The following is a 22,000-nucleotide window of genomic DNA, read 5'->3' on the forward strand; positions in this document are numbered from 1 at the left end:
TTAATTCTGGTCTTTAGGGACTGGCTTTGCTTTTCAGCTTGGTCTGCCCTTCTGTTAGAGGCTTCCAGCTCTTTATCCAATTGTGAGGTCTTGTCTGTCAGGCTGCTGACCTCCTTCTGGGTTTTTCCCCATTTTTCTTTCTAGAAGGTTTCCATCTTTTGGATAAGCTCCAATTTGAGTTCTTCCAGAGCTTATGGATAATTTCCATTTTGGGGGGCATGTTTTGATTTTGTTTGAATTTCATCCTCTTTCTCTTCTTTTCCTTGGGTATTCCCACCATAAAAATCTTCAATAGCCACTTTTTTCTCTTTCTTTTTGGAGGATTGATTTTGGGCCGTGTGAGCCATCCCTTCGGTGGTTTTTTCCCCCTTTCCTTTTTGGTCAGAGGTCTGGGTGATATTGGCGGGTTTTCTGTGGATTTAGGTTGCCTCAGACTAGTTCTTCCCAGCCTCCGCGGTTTGTTAGCATTCCCGCCCCCATGCTTTGTGGTCTCTTCTCACAGGTGTGCAGGAATCTCCTGTAAAACTGCTCTGAGGGGGTGGATCTCTGGTATTCCCTGTCAGTTTCCAGGGATCCTGGCGTGCCCCCCACCCCCCCTCACTACAGCAAGGGGCGACGCTTTGGCCTTAGGCAGTTTTTACAGATTCTCAAGACTCCACACTGTTCGCCGTTTGTAGGGGCCCTGTGGTCTGCGCGCTCTGCAGTGCACAGGGTTCTCCCGTGAAACGACCCTGAGAGGTCATTCTCTAGCAGTCTTTAGATCCCAAGGACCCTGGTGTGCCCCCCCCCCCCCCCCAGACAGAGATGTTCCTCACTCACTCCCTGTCCCAGTGAGCACTCTGATCCCCTACTCTGGTTCCCTTCATTTCTGTGGGGTACTGGAGAGTCCCTCCATTCTTCCAAAGATGATTTTTATGCTCTTTTGAGGTAGTCTATTTTGTTCCGTGCCGGGGAGAGGAAGCGATTCTTGTCTAGATTGCAGCCACTTTTACCCAGAAGTCATCTTGGTACAATTTTAATTGCTATATATGGCACTTTTGTTGTTGTCGTCATCATTATTAAGCTCTTACTTCCTGCCGAGAGAGTGGGACTATCTCTGTACATCGACTTTTCCACTTATATCTTCTTCACGCACAAGTGTCTTTGTGCACTCTCATCTATCATAGATGAAAACGCACAAAGACAATCGTCATCCTCGATTACCGAGAGACTACTACTACTACTACTACTTCCTGCCAAGTTGTGTGCCATGTGCTAAGTGTTTGGGTAACAAATAGTAAAATTGGGACAACCCCTGTCCACAAGGGATTTATTTTCTTATTGACAGAGATACCATATCATAAGAAGTTTAGGTACAGGGCAGATGAAAAAGGCTTAAGAATTCTAAAAATGTCAGTGATGGGGAAGATTGCAAAGCCTTGTGATCTTTTGATTATATTAGTAGTTAATATGACATTGTTAGGAAAATATAGGGCATTAGAAGCAGAATAGATGATCCTCCATCTCACCAGAAGAATTGGAGTTGTCTCTCATCTCATCCCTATAAGTAGTTAGCCAAGCTCTACCAGTGATGGTGGTTTTGATTATTTGGGAAGATGTTCAAGGAAAAAATGTAAGGATGGGTAGAGAAACCTTTGTGGGGTAAATTATAGTGAGAGACATTTACTTCACTATCTTGCTAGTCCTTTCTATTTTCAAGTAATGATGCTGAACAATTTAGTTAGAGAAATGTTATTTTTGTTGTTGAAAATTGGCATTAAGTTTTTTAGCATTGGTATTTTTCTTAAAATAGTCTATATGATATAGTAATGAAATTTTACATATGAAAATCATTCAAAACTCAGTTGTATTTTATGCTATTGGTCACTTACTGATACATACCTTTACCATTTATTTTGAATGATCAGATCAATGAGATTTTTCTTATTCCCTTATTTAATAAATTCAGTCAGTCACTTTTATTCTTCTTTTTTTTGTTGTTTCAGATAATATCCCAGAAGATCTAAAAGACCCATTTTACATAGACCAGTATGAACAAGAACATATTAAACCACCTGTTATCAAGCTCTTGCTCTCCAGTGAGTTATATTGTCGGGTCTGTAGCCTCATTTTGAAAGGTGACCAGGTAGCAGCATTAAAGGGACACCAATCTGTTATTCAGGCTCTGTCTCGGAAAGGAATTTATGTAATAGAGAGTGATGATACCCCAGTGACTGAATCTGACCTCAGTTGTGCTCCTATAAAAATGGTGAGTACTAGCAGAATTTAAGTCATTTTTTGAACTTAGGCTATTGTGTGATTTTTTAGGGGATAATATTCCCTTGGGCTATGGTGATCTGAACTGAAATGCACTTAATTTTTCTCTTTAATATTTTGATCTCTTGAAACAGGATTGACTTTTACATCGCATACCTGCGTTGTGCAACTGCCTCTGCATATTTTGACTAAGTGAATAAAAAGTAATTTAGTTAAGTCAGCAGCTCATCAGCAACTACCAAAATTCAAGTAAAATGTAATGTAAACATTATATAAGTTTAAAATTTCTTAAAAGTTTGGGTATTCATTTTGACATAATGGAAAAAAGGCAGTGACTTGTTTTAAGGCATTTTTATCTTGGTGAATGCTGTATAAAAAGTTCAAGAAGATTTACAATCTAATTAGTTTAATTTAGGTACTCAAATCAAACATTTTTGAGGCAAAAATCTTAGAAATATTGTTGTGTCTTTGTTGTTTACCAGGTTGTCAAATGAGTGTCTTTTTAAAGTATTTTTGTTTTACAATAGGTGATTATACTAATCCAATGCTACTTTTCCTCTGTATTCAGCAAAAACAGTCATATGATTTATGTGACAGTGCTAGACTCCACTTGGATATATGTTACACAGGAACACTTACTTTTCATTGACTTTAATGGTGATTGTCTTGTCTATAAACTTTGTGAATGATTGCTTTTGGTCATTGGTGTTTTGCAGTTGTGCATGAAGTATTTAAGAACAGGGTAGCATGTTTCCTATACACAGTATCTTCCAATTGAATATGCCTCCCTTTTGCTTATTTGTAATAAGCCTATGGCCAGAATTTAAAATAAAAATGGGATAAAAGAAATATGAGCATAGTGTATAGGATTGCTTTGTAAAGCGGAGACAGCCAAATTAAATTCTGTCACTGAATTTAAGAAAGTACTAGATTGGGAGCACAATAAGAGATTTATGGTTTTGAACAAAATTATGACTACCAGCTTTACATATCTATTCCCTAGAGTTCACATATGGCTATGATTGATGCTTTAATGACAGCCTACACCATAGAAATGATCAGCATTGAAAAAGTAGTTGCCAGTGTCAAACGCTTTTCTACATTCAGTGCCTCAAAAGAGCTGCCATATGATCTGGAGGATGCAATGGTTTTCTGGATTAACAAGGTCAGTACTTTGAAGCCATTTCAATGTCTCTAGTTCATTATAATATCCTCAGTCAATTGTGGGTTTATTATTAGGACAAATAATGATTCTTTAAAATATTTGGATAGAGAACTAGAATATCTTTCTCCTAATAATTGACCTGTATCTACACATATGTTAGAATTAGTAGTAGTCACTGGAAGGCACTGATTTCTATCCACAGGACACTTACTTTTCATCACAGGGAATAAATTTGTTGTCCACTCTTTTGCAGTAACTGGAAAAAAAAAAGAATTAGTAGTAGTAACTAACCTCTCACTATATAATATATACAAATTGTTACACCATATTAAAGAGGAAAAAAATTACTTTTCAACTTCTAAGGGGAATTGTCACATTCACACTTTTATGGTACCTATAACTATTAACTATTTGTAAAAGAGTTTTAACAGTTATTAAAAATAAATGAAATATTAAATTCTAGATGTCTCTGGATAGGTAAATAAGATATTGATAATAGAATATGAAGGTATTTGTGTATTACAAATTTTTCTTCTTTCTTTAGGTGAACCTTAAAATGAGGGAGATAACAGAGAAAGAGGTAAAATTAAAACAGCAATTATTAGAGAGCCCTGCCCATCAAAAGGTAATAATAGGTTTTATTTTACTTCTTTGGAAACTTTGGTTTAGAATCATTGTTGAGTACAATTAAATGCAGCCCCACGTGGAAAATCTTTCAACTTTGTGATAGTAGCTACTTGTCTATCTTAAGTTTCATTTGGTGAAATTACTTAATTCAACTAAATTCAATAAAGAATCATTAAGTGCTCATTATGTGTAGTAAACTGGAGGTATAAAGGGAGCTATGCTATATATTCTGTTTCAAGGTGCTTAAAACTTTTTAGGAAAAAGAGAATACTAGACAAGAAACCGATAAAGAATGGGTAAGTGCCGATGAGAGGTCAAGTAGGTCATGATAAATTAAGAGGGATGGATCCTTTTTTTAGAGTGTGTGTGTGTATATGTGTATAGAGTTTGGGTAGGTGTATTTCAGGCAAGCCTTATGGAGAATGTAGCACCTGAGCTGGGCCTTTAAGATAGGAATGGGAGAATAGGGATTTCAAGACACATAGGAATGGGTGGTAAGGAGGGACAGAAATATATGAGGGAAGAAGTAATTCCACACAGGGGATAATGGGAACAAAGGAATGGAGATGGGAAAGAGGAATATGAGACCAAGGAATGGAGAGTAGACTAGTTTAACAAGAACATGGATAATGAAGAGTAGTAGTAAAAAATAAGGAAAGTAGATTGAAGTCAGAAATTTGTTTTTCAGTCATTCAGTTGTGTCTGACTGTGACCCCATGACCCATACTGTCAATGGAATTATCTTGGCAAAGATAATAGGATGGTTTGCCATTTCTTTCTGCAGTGGTTAAGTGACTTGCCCAGGGTCACATAGCTAATAAGTGTCTGAGCCTGGATTTGAACTTGGGTCCTCCTAATTTGAAGCCCATTGCTCCATCCACTGAGCTAGTTGAATCAGCAACTTGAACCAGCTGCTTCAACCAGAAATGAAAGGATCCTAAATGTTAGGGTGAGATTAGCTTTCAGCCAGTACATAGAGGGGAATCACTGAAAGTTTGAGAGCAAAAGAGTAGGGTGATCAAAGCAGTTAGGGATTATTAGGAAGATTATATAGCTTAACAGTATGGAGGACAATTAGAGATGGAGAGTGGAATGCCATTTATGATAGTCTTTATTATTTATAATTTAGGTTAGAAGAAAGGCCACAACTAGGGTGGTTATAGTGGGAATAGAAAGAAGGGCATAGCTGAGAGATATTTTGGAGGGAGAATCAACAGAAGTTGGCAGAGTTTTTTTGGATGGGGAGAAATGACTGAGGTTAAAACTCTTGGTCAGAATGGTAGATCCAAGGGGGAAAAAAGATGTTAAATTTAAGAATTCTGAGGTGACTTACAAGGAAATGAATATTTTTGACTTGTGTCCCTCTTTATTATAGTGTGTATGATTCTGTATCAAAAATTTGGCATGGGTACATAGCAAGGAAGTTCAAAGAGTAAGGGAATTCTATAGAACCGAATAATACTGTACATTACTCTCCCCTTTGTTCTCTCCTTTTCTTTCCCTTATCTATGTAAAACTATTGGTTGTAATGCACTTCTTATGTTTTTATTATTAGAGAATATAATGTCCTTAAAATGGAAATGGGTCTCAGTTTATGCATCTAATGCGTTATGCATTTAATCAAAAATAAAAGATTAAGATAAAGATGCAGCTAGAATTGGCTTTTGTTTTTTAAGAATGAACCCTTTAAAATTTGCTACTACTATCAAACATCAAATATAAATCATTATTTGATTTGCAAAGGGGCACTAAGGCTTCTTAAAGTTTTTTTAATTATTAGCTTTTAAAGTGAAATTTTATAGTGTTGCTTTCAATTTAGAATAGACATTCAACTAAAAAGTTAACAATTTTGTCTTGCTAATAATAACTATTTACAAAGTGTGCCTTGCTTAAGTGCATTCAAAAATCATTACTTGATCTGTTGACGTTCCTTTCCTTTCCTACCTTCCTTTCCTTGCTTCCTGAGCAGTCTCCTTCCAAATGGTATTGGAAATTAGTACCTGTAAGTGAACCACTTTTACACCAATCACCATACAGATTTCCATGGCTTTTAAATATAAATTATTGTTTTCATTAAAAACTACTTATCAAAAGAAATCCACAACAAACTTGTTTACTTGTTCACAATCTTCTTTAAATGAAAATTAAGCTTCTGTAATGTGAATGTATACTGAATAAAATCATAGTTACAAGTTATGTTTCATTTGAGAATGCCAAGTTTTATATTTCTTAAGTTATTTTTAAATAATTTATTTTTATAAACACTTTCATTAACATCATAGTAATAACCAAAAACTTGAGGGATGCATTCTTTGTTTAGATAGTACTTGAGTATTTCCCTAAACTGTAAATTGAAGAGAGGTAGGTAGATACCAAACTACATATCATAATTTTTGCAGCTTTTTTTCTGTTCCATACTGTTTTACAATGTGGAGTTTACTTACTAGATAAAAATATCAGATTGTCTAGTTACAATAATGGTATTCTTTAAAAAGATTAAAGTAGTTATTGTTAGTTGACTGTTAAGAAATGTTTTTTTTTTCACCTTTGAAATCCTTCTAATATGTCCATAGATTGTATTTTAGCTTCACTATAATTTGTTTGTAAGAATGTGATAGCCAGGGATTCACCCTCTGCCAAAATGCTGGAAATACCCAATGATTGTTTATGACACTTGTATAAGAAAATTTATTTAAGAAATAATTATTGAATATACACTATAGTTAAAACACAGTGGGGTTTAAAAGATGGATAAGTTTATTACAGAACATCAAGAGATGGAAGGTCTTTTAGTCCAATCTATACTAAAACAATCTCTTTTATTATGTAATAAGAAGCCATTCTTTGATGGAAGGTCTCAAGTGAGGAAGAAGTCATTTACTATCTCTTGAGGCATTCTTTTCTATGTAGGCATGGCTTTATTAGGAAGTTTTTCTTTATGTCATACCTAAATCTGCCTCTCTGAAACCGTTGCCCATTGTTCCTAGTTCTGCCCTTTAAGGTCAAACATTACAAATTTATTCCATCTATACCCTGTGCTTTTCTTAACCCAAGGTTGCATTAGTTTTTTTGGCTGTTTTGTCACAATTGATTAATTGAGATTAGGACTCTCAAAAAACTCTTGAATCTTTTTCAGACAGAAATGCTACTTTAGTCATGCTTCTCCTACTTTGTACTTGGGAATTTGATTTTTGGAACCCAAGTTTAAGATATTAATTTCATCTTATTAAATTTGCTCCAATGTTCTGGCCTGCTAAAATCTTTTTGGATCCTGACTCATACCATCCAGCGTATTAGCTTTGTGTCATACATATACTTGCTAAGCATGTCATCTAAGCCTCCATCCAAGTAATTGATGAAATTTTAAATATCATAGTGCTGAAGCCTTTTTCTGAGTTTAGATGAAGGCATTCATGCCTATTTTTGGATTTGTTCATTTACCTGGTTCTGGATCTACTTAACGGTAGTATTGTTAGTCCAGAAATCTTTCCATTTTATCAACAAGAATAGCATGATTTTGTCAGTTGTTAAAATCTAGGGAAATTATACCTGTATATGATTTCCCTGATTTATCATTTTTAATAACCCTTTCTTGGTTACTCTGACATTGTTATTTATGGAGCTGAAAACTTTGTGATCCCTGCTTCTTTTGTTTACTTACTATTTCTTTAACAATATATTGATTCTAGAATTTTGTCAGATAGACAGGAATTTATTGTTTGTAGACCACTCTTTTTCTTGAATTTTATGTCCTAACTACTGTATTTTATAGTGAAATAGAGTAGAATTTCTATATTGTGAATATTCTATCTTAAGCAGCTAGATATATGTAGGCAGTTCCCCCTTACCTCCTTTCCATTTTGATTTTTAGGTGAAGGCTAGCTTTCCTTAAAATCTACTAAGGAGGTAATCTTGTAATGCAAACAATTATAATAAAAAATAATGTAGCACAAAAGACACAAAGTAATATGAGAATTTGGAGGAGGGTAAGGCTTATTTCTGCTAAAAGAATTAGTTGCCTACTGTGTTCCAAACATTTGAATTAAAAATGAACTTTATAACATCTTATAAGACGAAGGTTGCCTGCATTCAGCTTGATTTTTCTACCTGCTTTACCTTAATGTTTTTGCCAAATTATTATTTTAGGATTTCTAAATAGAAATTAAATACTCATATGTTTGTTAACATGTTTTATGTCACTCACTTTAGCAATAGTATTTTTACTTGTGGGGTAATATCTTTAAGAACATTTAAATTTTCCTATCTTCTTAAATACTCAGAGACAAAGACTGACATATAAATAATTTCAGTGAATACACATAAAATTATAGGTATTAAAGTAATAAGATTCCAAATAATGATAATATATATTGAAAACATGAAATTTATACCTAAGATTTCATTTCATTAGATAAGTCATCATTATGAATATTACTTGTATGGTATCTCTTAAAAATTGATTGATGATGAATTGCTTACCTTCTCAAGGTTTTGGGAGGACAAGGAGGGAAGGAGAGAATTTGGAACTCAAAATTAAAAAAAAAAGTTTAAATTGTTTTTACATATAATTGTGTAAAAAATTATTGATAGATGGTAAGTGAAAGTTTCCTGATAAAATTTGGCAGGTGCCAAAGTTTTACATTAAGTTACAAAAATCCTAGAGGATTTATTAAAAGTCACATTCCTTTTATTCTTATTAATTTAACCTAAATTCCTTAAACAGCTAACTGAATAGCAAACTTACTTAATAGCCACATCTTATCCTTCCTTAGAGGATAAAACCTTTTGATTTCCTGCATGAGTTTGAATAATCATCATCGTATGTGTCTCATTTTCTCTGTGTAAGTCTGATCTGTTGCATGTTATATCATACTGCATGCTGGAACCTATGGATTATGCTTGTGTGGTACAGTATGATTCACATTACTTATGCTATAGAGTGCTTCAAGATTAGGAAAAGCAAGTTATAATTTGTTTTGAAATGCAGATTTGTTTTTTTTAAATGTATAAAACTTTAGTATGTAAACAATTCTCACAATATTTGTTGTATTTTTTTTGTGATTTAGAGATAATTGTGAGAATGATTACTTCTTACTAAGTAATAACCACTCTTGCTTTGGGTTTGTCTATATTTTTCTTGGGAATTCATAATTATTGTAGACCTTGAGATTGCCTGCAACTTGAACTGTTAAGGAAAATTGATTGGGAGTAGCAATAACCTTTTAAAACTAGATGTTATTGTACCGTGGGTCACATGAAAATCTTAAGTAAAATAGTATTTAGTTTGTAGTTTAATATTAAAAAATTAAACATAGTTGTGATTTTTCCACAAATTTATTTATATATGTGTCTGCATAAACCTGATATTCAATTTCTTAGGTCTCAAGCAGTTTCTTAGGTTGCTGATGGATTGTAATTGACCATAGTTTCTTAATGCAGTTGTATGAAAACTTAAAAATAATTGCTTTCTTTAGTATTCTTCCACAGATTGTAACTGTTGTTACTTCTTTGTAATTAATTGCTTTTGATATACATATTTTTAAAAACTTTACATTATCTTAAAATTTTTTGAAACTATATATTAATACTCTTATTTGTTGCTATTCAGGTAAAGAGTAGTTCATGTTTTGTTAGCATTTTCTAATATAAAAACTGCTTATTGCTAAGTTTTGAGGAATTTGAATGATTCTGCCATAATACTTTTAAACAGCGTAGAAAATATAAGTTGTGTATTTTGCGATGCCAAATTGCATAGGACATTGTGACTTGTGTGTATACATTTGAAAAAAAATCCTCATATATGAAATCAAATTTTCTTTTCTTAAATATAGGTTCGATATCGACGAGAGCATCTTTCAAATAGACAATTACCCTACTTTCCATTGCTGGAAGATCTAATGAAAGATGGCAGTGATGGTGCTGCTCTTTTAGCTGTGATACACTATTATTGCCCAGAACAAATGAAATTAGATGGTAAGTTAAAGAATATTTTTTCCTTTAAGCAAATTAGAGGCAATGGATCTAGATTTAGTTAGGAGTGGCATATGTTTTTCAGTATTTTGTCTAACAAACAGACTTGTTTTTCTGAAAAGATTTGGATGAAATGATGAAGAGAAGATGTTAATTTAGATGTGTTCTCAAAGAATTGGACTTTTATAGATCTTGGCATATAAGCTCCCTTCAGATGTCTGAATTCTTTTGATTTTTTTAACAGAAACATCAGGGTTTCTGATAATTCCTAAACATTTTTATTCCTATTTTTAAAGCAATGGTATTTCTTTTTGGGACAAGACAAAAAGCCAAAATTATGACTTATCTAAAAATCTCATCTTTGAAGTCCTAATAATAACAGTTTACATTTACATGTGATCTGCTTTGTTCAAAATATTTTCCTTACAAGGACTTTGTGAAACAGGTAAGATAGTATTATCATTCTCAGTTTATAGATGAGAAATATGACAGTCATTATTATTATTTTATTTGATATTCTGTTTTTAAACTACTTTAAAAAAACTCTAATCTGCTCTCTTAGAATCAATACTAAGTTTCAAGGCAGAAGAGTATAAGGACTGGGCATTTGGGGTTAAGTGATTTGTCTAGGGTCACATAGCTAGGAACCCAGTATCTCCCATTTCTAGGCCTGACTCTCTATTTACCTAGCCTCCCCTCTACTTTTTTCTTGAGTTAAAAATGAGTCCTATACCAAGATAAATTCAAAATGGGTATGTGACTTATATTTATATTATATACTTATATTTAAAGAGTGAAATCATAACCAAATTAGGTGAACATAGAATAGTATACCTGTCAGATCTGTGGGAAAGGAAGGAATTTAAGACCAACCAAGAGATAGAGAACATTACAAAATGTAAAATGAATGACTTTGATTATATCAAATTAAAAACTTTTTGTACAGACAAAACCAATGCACCCAAAATGAGAAGGAAAGCAACAAAGTGAGAGAACATTTTTATAATAAAACTTTCTGCCAAGGTTTAATTTCCCAAATATATAAGGAACTAAGTCAAATTTACAAAAAATCAAGCCATTCCCCACTTGATAAATGGTCAAGGAACATGAATAGGCAGTTTTCACATGATGAAATCAAAACTATCAATAAGCACATGAAAAAGTGTTCTATATCCCTCCTGATTAGGAAAATGCAAATTAAAACACCTTACACCTACAGGCTGGCCAATATGGCAGCAAAGAAAAGTGATAAATATTTGAGGGGGTGTGGCAAAATTGGAACACTAATACACTGCTGGTGGAGTTGTAAATTGGCTCAGCCATTCTGGAGGGCACTTTGGAACTATGTGCAAAGGGCTTTTAATGAATGCCTGAATGCCTAGCCTTTGATCCAGTTCATACCACTGCTGGGTTTGTACCCTAAAGATATAATAAGGAAAAAGACTTATACAAAAATATTTATAGCCACACTCTTTGTGGTAGCAAAAAATTGGAAAATGAAGGGGTGTCCATCGATTGGGGAATGGCTGAACAAATTGTGGTACCTGATAATGATGGAATACTATTGTGCTGTGAAAGGAATGATGAACTGGAGGAATTCCATATGAACTAGAAAGACTTCCAGGAATTGATGCAGAGCAAAAAGAGCAGGGCCAGGAGAATGTACATAGAGACTCATACATTGTGGCACAATCAAATGTTAATAGACTTTTCTACTAGGAGTAATGCAATGATCCAGAACAATCCAGAGGAGCTTATGAGAAAGAATGCTATTCACATCCAGAGAAAGAACTATGGGAACAGACATGCAGAAGAAAAACATAGCATCAATCACGTAGTTCAATAGAAATATGATTAGAGTTTTAATGTTAAAAGATTACTCTACTTCAAATATTAATAACATGGAAATAGGTTGTGAACAATGATACATGTATAACCCGGTGGAATTGCTTGTCAGCTTTGGGATAGGGGAGGGAAGGAAGGAAGGAAATCATGAATCATGTAACCATGGAAAAATATTCTAAATTAAAAAAAACAAACTTGTTAAAAAAGTTAAAAATGAGGTATTAAAGTGCAGATTTGGACTGTTTATCAGCCCTTTAGAAACAATTTTGTTCGATTATAAAATAAGATTCTTTTGGATTTGATATGTTTTCTTACAATTTGCACATTGTTACAAAAGTGGGTTTTTCTTTAATGTGTCCTTGGAAAATGTGATTTAAAAAACTTATTTCTGATTTCTATTTTAACATGAAACATATATATATATATACATATATATGCATATATATGTATATATATAATTATCTTTTTGTCACTTTTATTCTCAATCATAGATGTTATTCCCTGATGTTTATCTACATTTAAGGATAGTTCCCCAGTCATCATTGAGTAGATTTGAGAGACTTTTAAGAATTTTTGGTCAACTTTCTCCATTTAAAAATGCATAAAAATAGATTTGAGGACACTTTTTTTTTGCACATGTATGCCAAAATTTTATAGGATAAGATTCTTATTTTACATGGCATATGAGTAATGGAAGACAAATTTTAATTTCTATTTTGAAGACATTAGCCTCCCAAGTAATTGCAAGTATTTGTCAGTGTTAGCTTTTACATTCTAAATCATCATGTTTTCTTTGTGTTTCTTTTTTCCTATCATGAGTATTGCTAACAAGAGTTTGGAAGGTTTACTTGGTACTAGAGGTTTACTGTTACTGTAAAAATTCTTAATAATTTAATAATATTGAGTATTGATTTTCTTGCAGCATTTTTCACAGCCATGTAATTAACTAATAATTACATAATTGATTTATATTGGGCTTTTTCTTTGCAGTAAGTTTCAATTTTGTTTTTCCCTACCAGATATATGTCTGAAGGAAGTAACATCAATAGCTGACAGTTTATATAATATTCAACTTCTGAGAGAGTTCTCAAATGAATACCTAAACAAATGCTTTTATCTCACCTTAGAAGATATGCTGTATGCTCCTTTAGTGCTAAAGGTAAAGATTTACTACAGAAGAATATTTATTAATTAATACAGTTATGTTAGGGAACTACTTCGTTTCCAAACAAATCACTTACTTTATCCATATTTTATTCTTTAAGCCAAACCTTATGGTTTTTATTGCGGAATTGTTCTGGTGGTTTGAGAATGTAAAGCCAGATTTTGTACAACCAAGGGATATTCAAGAAGTAAAAGATGGTAAGTGATTAAATTTTGATAAACATAAGTCTATATTTACTTTTTTTCCTTGAGTAGTAAGAAAAACCTGTCAAGTGTACTATCCTTTTTCATTGCAGGTATTTTGATAACCATGCTACTTTTTTGGTGAACTTATTCCATCGGAGGTTTTTAAAATTTTCATTATTGTCCAAATCTTAAGTTTTATTTTATGATAATGATTGTTGAAATCTCTTATAGGAGTCTGGCTTATTATTCCCATAGACTTGTAGTTTGAATGAAATAAATTTATTTGAATTTTGGTTTTGTTTTGTTTTGTTTTCTTGCACAGGGAACGTTTTTACTTTTAGTTATTTCTTTAAAAATTACTTTGCTATGCAAAGTCAGTCCAGGGCAGCTAGGTGGCTCACTGGATAGGCCTGGAGACAGGCAGTTCTTGGTCTTATATTTGGCTTCAGACATTTCCTAGCTCTGTGACCCTGGGCAAGTCACTTAACCCCAATTGCCTAGCCCTTAAAGTTTTTTATGCCTTGGAACCAATACTTGTATTTAGTCAGAAGGTAAGGATTAAAAAAAGGAAGTGAAAAAATCAATCAATTTACTTGACTTCCCATTCTATTGTTCTCCCAAATCTACAGTAGACTTCAAATTAAACCCAATGGATTTTTTCCCATCTGACTTCATCTTTCTGTAGCATTTGATACTCTTGAGTACCCACTACCACAGAAAATAATGTTGTTTCTTTTAGTATTTTTCTTTGTTTCCTTTGCTGGTATTTTTCTTCCTGACTAGTCATCATACAAAGCCATTCTCCTTCCCTTATTTCACTTTTTTAAAGAAGCTTTGGCTTGAATGACCATTTTACCTAAATCTACATTTCCTTAAGCTAAGTCATCATAAGACCAAATTTGTTTTTTTCTTTCTAGCAGTAAAAAGCAAATAGAATTTTGATTCTTTGGCTTTGGGAACTAGTTTTGGAATGGACTATATGAAGATCCCTAAGATTGTGGAGTTTTATGAGTATATGTCATATTTTTTATTTTGATATAATTCTACAGAAATTTTAACCATAAAAGAGGTGGAATGTTAAAAATCAAGATTGAAGTATGTTTTCCAAGTTTAATTTATTCAGGATTGTTATTCTTCTTTTTTAGAAAATATAATCTTTAATTTTTTTATATCAATAGGTATTTTTGTTGCTAAAATGATGTACTCAGGTAATGAGTTTTAAAGATATTTTTCAAGAGAAGTAGAATTTAGAGCAGAAGTATTTTGTCCATGGCATTTTATTTTATAACATTTTCTTCTTATATATTTAGTAATCTAATATTATTGTAAAATAAATATTTCTACAGCTAAAACAGTTTTACATCAAAAAAGCAGCCGTCCTCCTGTTCCTATTTCCAATGCTACTAAACGAAGTTTCATGTCAAGCCCAGGTACTTCTGGTCAAGCAGATATACAGCTTCCAGTTCAACTGCCACCAGAAGCTTGCAACAGGTATTACCTGCACCCTGAAGAATCTGACTATCTGTAAGTCTGTCTTTCTGTCCCCAGAATTCACCATCTTAGTTTTCTTTTCTTGGTATTTATGAAATTTTTTTGAAGAAATAATGATTTGTTTTCAGTGATTTTGTGTGTGTGTGTGTGTGTGTGTGTGTGTGTGTGTGTGTGTGTGTATGCGCGCGTGTGCCCTCTATGAGGGGAAAAATATTGTAATTAAAGATTAGAGAAATAATCTTGATAAGTCTACGTGGAGGTATTTTGTAATACTGGCCATAACAGGGGGCAGCTGGGTAGCTCAGTGTATTGAGAGCCAGCCCTAGAGATGGGAGGTCCTAGGTTCAAATCTGGCCTCAGATACTTACCAGCTGTGTGACCCTGGGCAAGTCACTTAACCCCCATTGCCTAGCCCTTACCACTCTTCTGCCTTGGAGCCAATACACAGTATTGACTCCAAGACGGAAGGTAAGGGTTAAAAAAAAAATACTGGCCATAACAGTATGTAAAGTTCAAGTATCACTAGGATTAGAAATACAATCCATCATTTTCTAAAAAAAGCAGATGATTTGGGTAGTTATGTGGTTCAGAGTATATAGAGAGCTAGGCCTAGAGACAGAAAGTCATGAGTTCAAATATGGCTTCACAGACTTCCCAGCTGTGTGATCCTGGACCCCACTTGACCCCAATTGCCTGGTCCTTACCACTATACTGCCTTGGAACCAAAACTTAGTATTAATTCTAAGATGAAAGATGAAGGATTAAAAAAAAAAAGAAAACGACATAAAACATTTTAGTGGATGTGAACTGACTTTTTGTAAAGTGTTTTAAAATGATACAAAATGATTTAGCTTATATAGGACAGGTACAAAGTTCTTTTTTTAAAGTACTATTTTAGTAAAATAGAGGTAAAGTTTCATTTTACCTAAAGTTCAATGAAGAGATGTACTGTGGGTATTAACAGGCTGAAATTCATTACAAACCAAAAATTCTGCCTGAGAAGTAGTTTATAGGATGTCATGAGAGAAATGAATGACCAGAAAACAAACAAACAAACATGGGCTAGTTATGTAGACTTAGTGATAACCATGCAAGATTAAGTGCACAAGAGGAAAGCCTTTAACAAATCAGGTAAACTCTCCTTTAGTAGATTTTTAGGAGAACATCTATGAGTTATCTATGATGAGAAGGCATGCGTGAATTGTGATCTGCATCATTGAAAAGGAGTACTCTTTATAAGTGAGATCACAGATGATTTGGATTATTGAAATACTTCAGAATTGGGAGATTTGTTATTTGATATGTTATCTTCAAGAGTGCATATTGCAACCCATCCTTGTCCTATCATCTGGATATTCTCCCACAAATGTTCCATGGTCAAGCTCCCTAATTTGCTGTACTCTTTCCTCATGTTCTTTTAACATTTCTTGAGAATGACTGCTAATACTAATGCTGCCATCTGTTGTCCCTTTCTGTCATTGCATGACCAGGTTACCTTTTCCATCCCTCCCTCCCTCCCTCCCTTCCTTCCTTCCTTCCTTCTTTTTCCTTCCTCCCTCTTTCTCTCCCTCCCTCTCTCCCTTGTAAAGGGTGAATCCCAATTAATAAAATATCCAAGTCAGCTGCCAAATTTTATGCTGATTTAATTGATATAGTAGAGAAGATTTTAAGAAGGAGGAAAGAAGGGGCTAATACCAGGCAGGAAGATAGGAGATCTAGAAAGTAAGGGTTTGAGTGTGAAGGAGGGAAGAATCAGCTTGACCTCCAAAGAGGCTTAGCTAAGATGCCTGAACCTGAAATCAGCTCCAGGGCAAACTCACCATCCAACACTCCAAGATGTCAGAACGCTTAGCACACTGCCAGCCAGAATCATCTCTCCAGGGAAAGAGAAAGAGGCAGAAACTGATGTGCTTTATATGGATGTTTTTACATCACTTTTCTGCTTCTCATCTGTACCAATGAGGACTTAGCTTGACTTAGGACAGCCCAGAGGTCTGTCCTTTTTTTGCACATGTCTGTTGAAGGTCATCTCCTCAGATAATTAAATCTCGAGTTTGATGCAGACCTTTCAAAATCTTAAACTGAGTAGGGTGGAGAATGTGGGTTTTCCAAGACCTGATTCTGTTATTCCAAGCATCTCCATTGTTATTGATCAGGAAGTAGCTAAATCAGATCTTCTAAAGACTGGTCTGATTAGGGTGGAATAGTTTTAAAATTCACACCCTCCTTCTCTCACAAGTTACCTCCAAAGTTTTGATTCTTTGGAGATTGTTTCATTTCGTTATTTGTATCCATATAACATCCTCAAGAGAATATACAAATACTTGGGATGGGTTTATGAATTCATCATTTTGGATGTTTTCTCCAACAGTGTTGGTTATTCATATCCTGTGAGACTTTTATTCATATCTTTTTTTAATTATACCACAAAAGGGGTTCACCAAATATGCTGGGATTCTTCACTTTTTCCTGGTATCATAAGGATCTCAATGGTGGAACCACTTAGGTTGTCATCGTGACACATAACCTTCATTTATTTTTGATAACTCTTTTCCCCAATGACTTTACTCGTGTTCTCATGCAACATTTCTCATTCAGTATACATACTATATGCCTCTCCATTGCTCTGTATGACAAGATTTCTCATTTCTTTAGTGATTATATTCCATGTTTTGAATCCATATAGCTGCATCATTAGAATAGCAAATGGGCTTTTGTTTCTGGGAAAAGTTTAGGATTATTAAAGAAGCTTTGTGGTTTGTTGAAAACATAGCCTCCTTTTTGCTTCATGTTTAATTTTGGGTCCAATTCATATTTTTGTACTGTGTTTCCCATAATTGCATACTGATGAATAAGCTCTTTAGATTGACCCTCTAGTTATTTAATAATCTGGAAAGTAGATATACATATTTTTGGCCTTGTGAGGATGGTCAGGTGAAATTCTTTTGAATATTTATGAGTCTATTCTCGGAAGTCTTACAAATGAGAATATCAATATTAAAAATATAATTGGGTCAGGGAGATTTGGAATTATTGACATTGTGTAATTTCCCAAATGTAATGTTTGGTCTTTTTCTCCTAATCATTTAATTCCAGTTTACTATATTTGTGCCTCATATGCATTGATTGTGTTGACTAACTCAGTGGACTGTCTATCCAGTTGAATGTTAGACCAGTGGTTCTCAACCTTTCTAATGCTGTGACCCTGCAATACAGTTTCTCATGTTGCAGTGACCCCAAACCAAAAAATTATTTTGGTGGCTACTTCAAAACTGTAATTTTGCTACAGTTATGATTCAGAATGTAAATACCTGATATGCATTATGTATTCTCATTGCTACAAATTGAGCGGTTGAGAACCGCTGGCCTAGACACTAGAATCTAAGCTCGTTATGAGTACTGTAGTGGACAGAAGCTGGATCTGGGAGTCAAGAAGACCTGAGTCAAATACAGCCTCCGACCCTTACTAGTTTTGTGACCTTGGGCAAGTCACTTAATCTTTCTTTGCTTCAATTTCCTCATATGCAAAATGGGGATAATAATAGCATATACCTCCCAGGTTGTTGTAAGGATCAAATGAGATAATAATTAAAAAGTGCTCAGTACAATGCCTGGCATAGAAAGCCCTATGTAAATGATAGCTATTATTATTACTACTATTGCTATTGCTACTGCTGCTGCTGCTACTACTACTACTACTACTACTACTACTACTACTACTACTACTACTACTACTGTAACAACTACTACTACTACTACTACTACTACTACTACTACTACTACTACTACTACTACTACTACTACTTAACTTTTGTATCCTCAGGACCTAGAACAATGTTTGACATATAATAGGTACCTAATAAAGACTTGTTCGATTGATTGGACAACAAACATTCTGCATTCATTTCTTTTTTCTGTGGGGATTTTTAGGATTGAATAGATTGTCTACTGTGATATGTTTGGATTGATTGATTGTAGATCTAATTGAAAAATTAACAGAGATCTGGGCTTGATATAATTGGCCTAGTGTTATTTGCAAAAAGGTGTCAGGCATGTTCACTTTTGGTAGGAATCCTTGTCCCCAACCTGACCCATTTTGGCTCTGCATCTCCCTGTTTTGTATTTCTCTTGGTGTTAATAATCAGAAGGTTGTTGACCTCAGTTGTCTTTGTGGTTTCATTATCAAGAATTCTAATATGATCTTAACATATGTTTGAGACTACTTTTGGGAGGAAAGTCCTTCCAAGTTATTGTCCTTATAGTGTTGTTATATAAATTGCTTTCCTAGTTCTGCTCACTTCAGTTTGCACCAGTTCATACAGATCTTCCCAGATTTCTCTGAAACTACTGTCTTCATCATTTTAATAGCACAATAATAGTTCATTACTTTTGTTTGTCCATTCCCCAACTGATGGACACTTCTTTAGTATCCAGTTTTTTCCCATTACAAAAGAGCTGTTAGCAATAATTTTGTATGTAGGGATCCATTTCTTCTTTTATAGATAAAACTATTTGGGGACATAGGCCTAGTAGAGGTATACAATATTTTTTAGTTTTTTATGTATTTTATGGTTTCAACCTGCTTTTCAGAATGGTTAGATCAGTAAACAGCTCCACCAACAATATATTAATATGCCCTTTTCCTGTACTCTCACAAATATTTATCATTTTCATTTTCTGCTATTAGCCAGTCTCTTGAAGGATATGTGATACAACTTCAAAGTTGCTTTTACATTTCTTTCATATTTGTAGTATTTTTTCACATGAATATTAATAACTTGGATTTCTTCCTTTGAAAAGTATTTGTTTATATAATAAGACCATTTATTATCTATTGGTGAATGACTTTTCATCTTACATATTTGAATCAATTCCTCACACATTTCACATAGGAAACCTTTATTAGGGAAACTTACCTCCCAAGATTTTTCCCAATTGCTTGTTTCTCTTCTGATTTTAACTGCATTTGATTTGGGGGTAAAAACTTCTTAATTTTATACATTCAAAATTGTTCATTTCATTTTCTATGATCTCTGTCACCATTTTAGTCATGAAATCTTCCCTCTAGATCCATACATCTAAAAATTAACTTTTTTTTTCTGTTCCTCTGATTTGCTTAACATGTCTGTCATCTTTTATGCATGCTCTGTACTAGCAGTGGGATACAAAGAAAAGCAGAAACCTGGTATATCCTCAAGGAACTCACATTTTAATGATGTGTGAAACAATAAGCAAATAACTACATATAAGATTTATGCATTGTAAATGGAAAGTAATCTCAGATGGAACCAGTAATGATATTGAGATAAACTTCCAGTCTAGGGTGGGATTTCAGTTGAATCTTGAATTTGGACCATGGAAATGAGGAGGTAGAGGTGAAGAGGGAAATCATTCTAGGCATATAAGATGAAAGGTGTAGTTGGAGATGAAATGTCAAGTTTAAGAAATAATGAATAGACTGGTATAGTTGGATTAAAGGGTAAGTGGAAGTGAATAAAGTTTCTATTTTTTTTAATAAGCAATATTGATTCACTTTCCTTTATATTCTACTACTTGTTTAATGTATTTTGGTTTATTCTGAATGTTTACTTAATCTTCCTAAAGGTTTTGATATCCTTTTGGTTGCTTTATTTGCTGTATGTAGGGTTTTTCAATGTATTTTTTCATTACTATTTTTTGCCCCTACCTTCCACTGATATATTGATCCTTGAGGATGGACAGTAGGGTTTCTTTATTTCATTTGTGTTGGAGTATATAAAGATAGCTGAGGTTACTCAGGGTAGAGACCTCTGATGGACGTCATCTGACTTGCCCAAAACTGCTTCCCTCTAGCCTGTAATTGTACTATTGCTTATGGCACATTTTTAGCTTATCTCATTTCTCCTTCTATTCATGGGAGTGATCAGAATCAGTGTTTGCTGTTTCTTGTTGGATGGAGGTAATTCAGGCAATATCAATGTAGCTGAAAATTTAGGACATTTTAGGATCCTCAGTGATGAGCCTAATGGTTTGCTTCTATCCCTTTTGATGTACACTTGGAGTTGTGCAGGAAATGGGTATCAAAGTTAACTCATGATATGTATGTGTGTTGAGGGAGGGGAAATTTATTCTGTCTTTTGGAATTCAACTTTAATTTATATAGTTATATTTAGGACATAATTTCTTTCATTTGAAATTATGAGGTATCAAAAAGACACTGGCAGAAAGTGACTATTTTGTAATCTTGTTGATTACCTCTGTGGATTGTTCTCCTAAAGATTTTTTAGATTCCAAAAAAGACTGCAATGCATATTGTACAAAATGTACTCCAAAATATTTGTAGCAGTGCTTTTTGTGATAGCTAAGGAGTGGAAACACAAAAAAATCCCCATTGAAATGATGTATGTGATAAATACTGAGAAGCATACTGTGGTGATGTGAGAAAGAGAAGACTTCTTGAGTTTAATCCTTGAGTACCTATCACCCCCCACAGGGATTTCTTTTATGTGTACTTGATCTGACAGCCATTTTCCAATTTCCTGTTCATCTCTTGCTTTTTTAAAACTACAGATTCTAAAATAGATTAAATATGTTGATAGTGTCCTTGATGAAAATAGATTGTAGATAGATTCCACTTTTTGTTAACTGATGATTTCCAGTCTATGATGAATAGCCATTTGAATTTTTTGGTAATACTGAATCTTGCAATAGCCTACATTTTCCCATTTTCTTTTTTGAAAAGTGTATTCATGCTATACATATGTTAGGCTTCTTAGTTGTCTCAACTTTTTTCACAACTTTGGAATCATAGTTTCCAAATATTTTCCTCCCCATCTTATTGTACTTGACACTGTGAGTGATTTACATTGAAGTTTCTGTGCATCAGTATATATGTTGTGTAAGTTGCAATTATCTATATGATGATCTTTTTTGCTTATGCTTCTTATGAACACTGTCTCATTAAATAAATAATATTTTCCTTTGAGTACATGCTGAAAACAATTCCACTGACTCTTACTTTTTAAGGGAGGACCTTTGGAACTATCCATGAAATTAGTTGCAACTTTTTTTTTCTGATTTCATTTATAAGAAACATCAAATGATGTGGTTCAGATCCTCTAATAGTATAGCAAATCATTTAATGACTGAATGAATAAAAAATATTAAGTACTTACTATGTGCCAAACACTGCTAAATGCTGAGTATATAAATAGGGGGGGGAAATCATACCTGTTTTCAAGGAGCTCACATTGTATTTGTGCACATAATATATAAAAGTTTAGTTGCAAGATAAATGAAACTGTACAGATATCCTAA

At 33.7% G+C, this 22,000-nt stretch overlaps 1 protein-coding gene across 4 annotated transcripts in view; it reads left to right on the plus strand.

Moving 5' to 3' along the window:
* The window catches only part of CAMSAP1 (calmodulin regulated spectrin associated protein 1), a 69,109-nt gene that overhangs the window by 29,471 nt on the left and 17,638 nt on the right, over positions 1 to 22,000 (plus strand). The window contains exons 3-10 of one of the 4 annotated variants that reach the window (XM_007475331.3): positions 1,986 to 2,248; positions 3,260 to 3,421; positions 3,966 to 4,046; positions 6,018 to 6,050; positions 9,880 to 10,021; positions 12,883 to 13,022; positions 13,129 to 13,225; positions 14,560 to 14,737. In XM_007475331.3, coding sequence (XP_007475393.1) covers positions 1,986 to 2,248; positions 3,260 to 3,421; positions 3,966 to 4,046; positions 6,018 to 6,050; positions 9,880 to 10,021; positions 12,883 to 13,022; positions 13,129 to 13,225; positions 14,560 to 14,737 — 1,096 coding nt within the window. The remainder of the gene's footprint in view (positions 1 to 1,985; positions 2,249 to 3,259; positions 3,422 to 3,965; positions 4,047 to 6,017; positions 6,051 to 9,879; positions 10,022 to 12,882; positions 13,023 to 13,128; positions 13,226 to 14,559; positions 14,738 to 22,000) is intronic. The other 3 variants (XM_007475333.3, XM_001373497.5, XM_056812709.1) reach the window with 3 other exon arrangements.

Source organism: Monodelphis domestica, chromosome 1 (genome assembly GCF_027887165.1).
Source record: "Monodelphis domestica isolate mMonDom1 chromosome 1, mMonDom1.pri, whole genome shotgun sequence".
Taxonomy (NCBI): Eukaryota; Metazoa; Chordata; class Mammalia; order Didelphimorphia; family Didelphidae; genus Monodelphis; species Monodelphis domestica.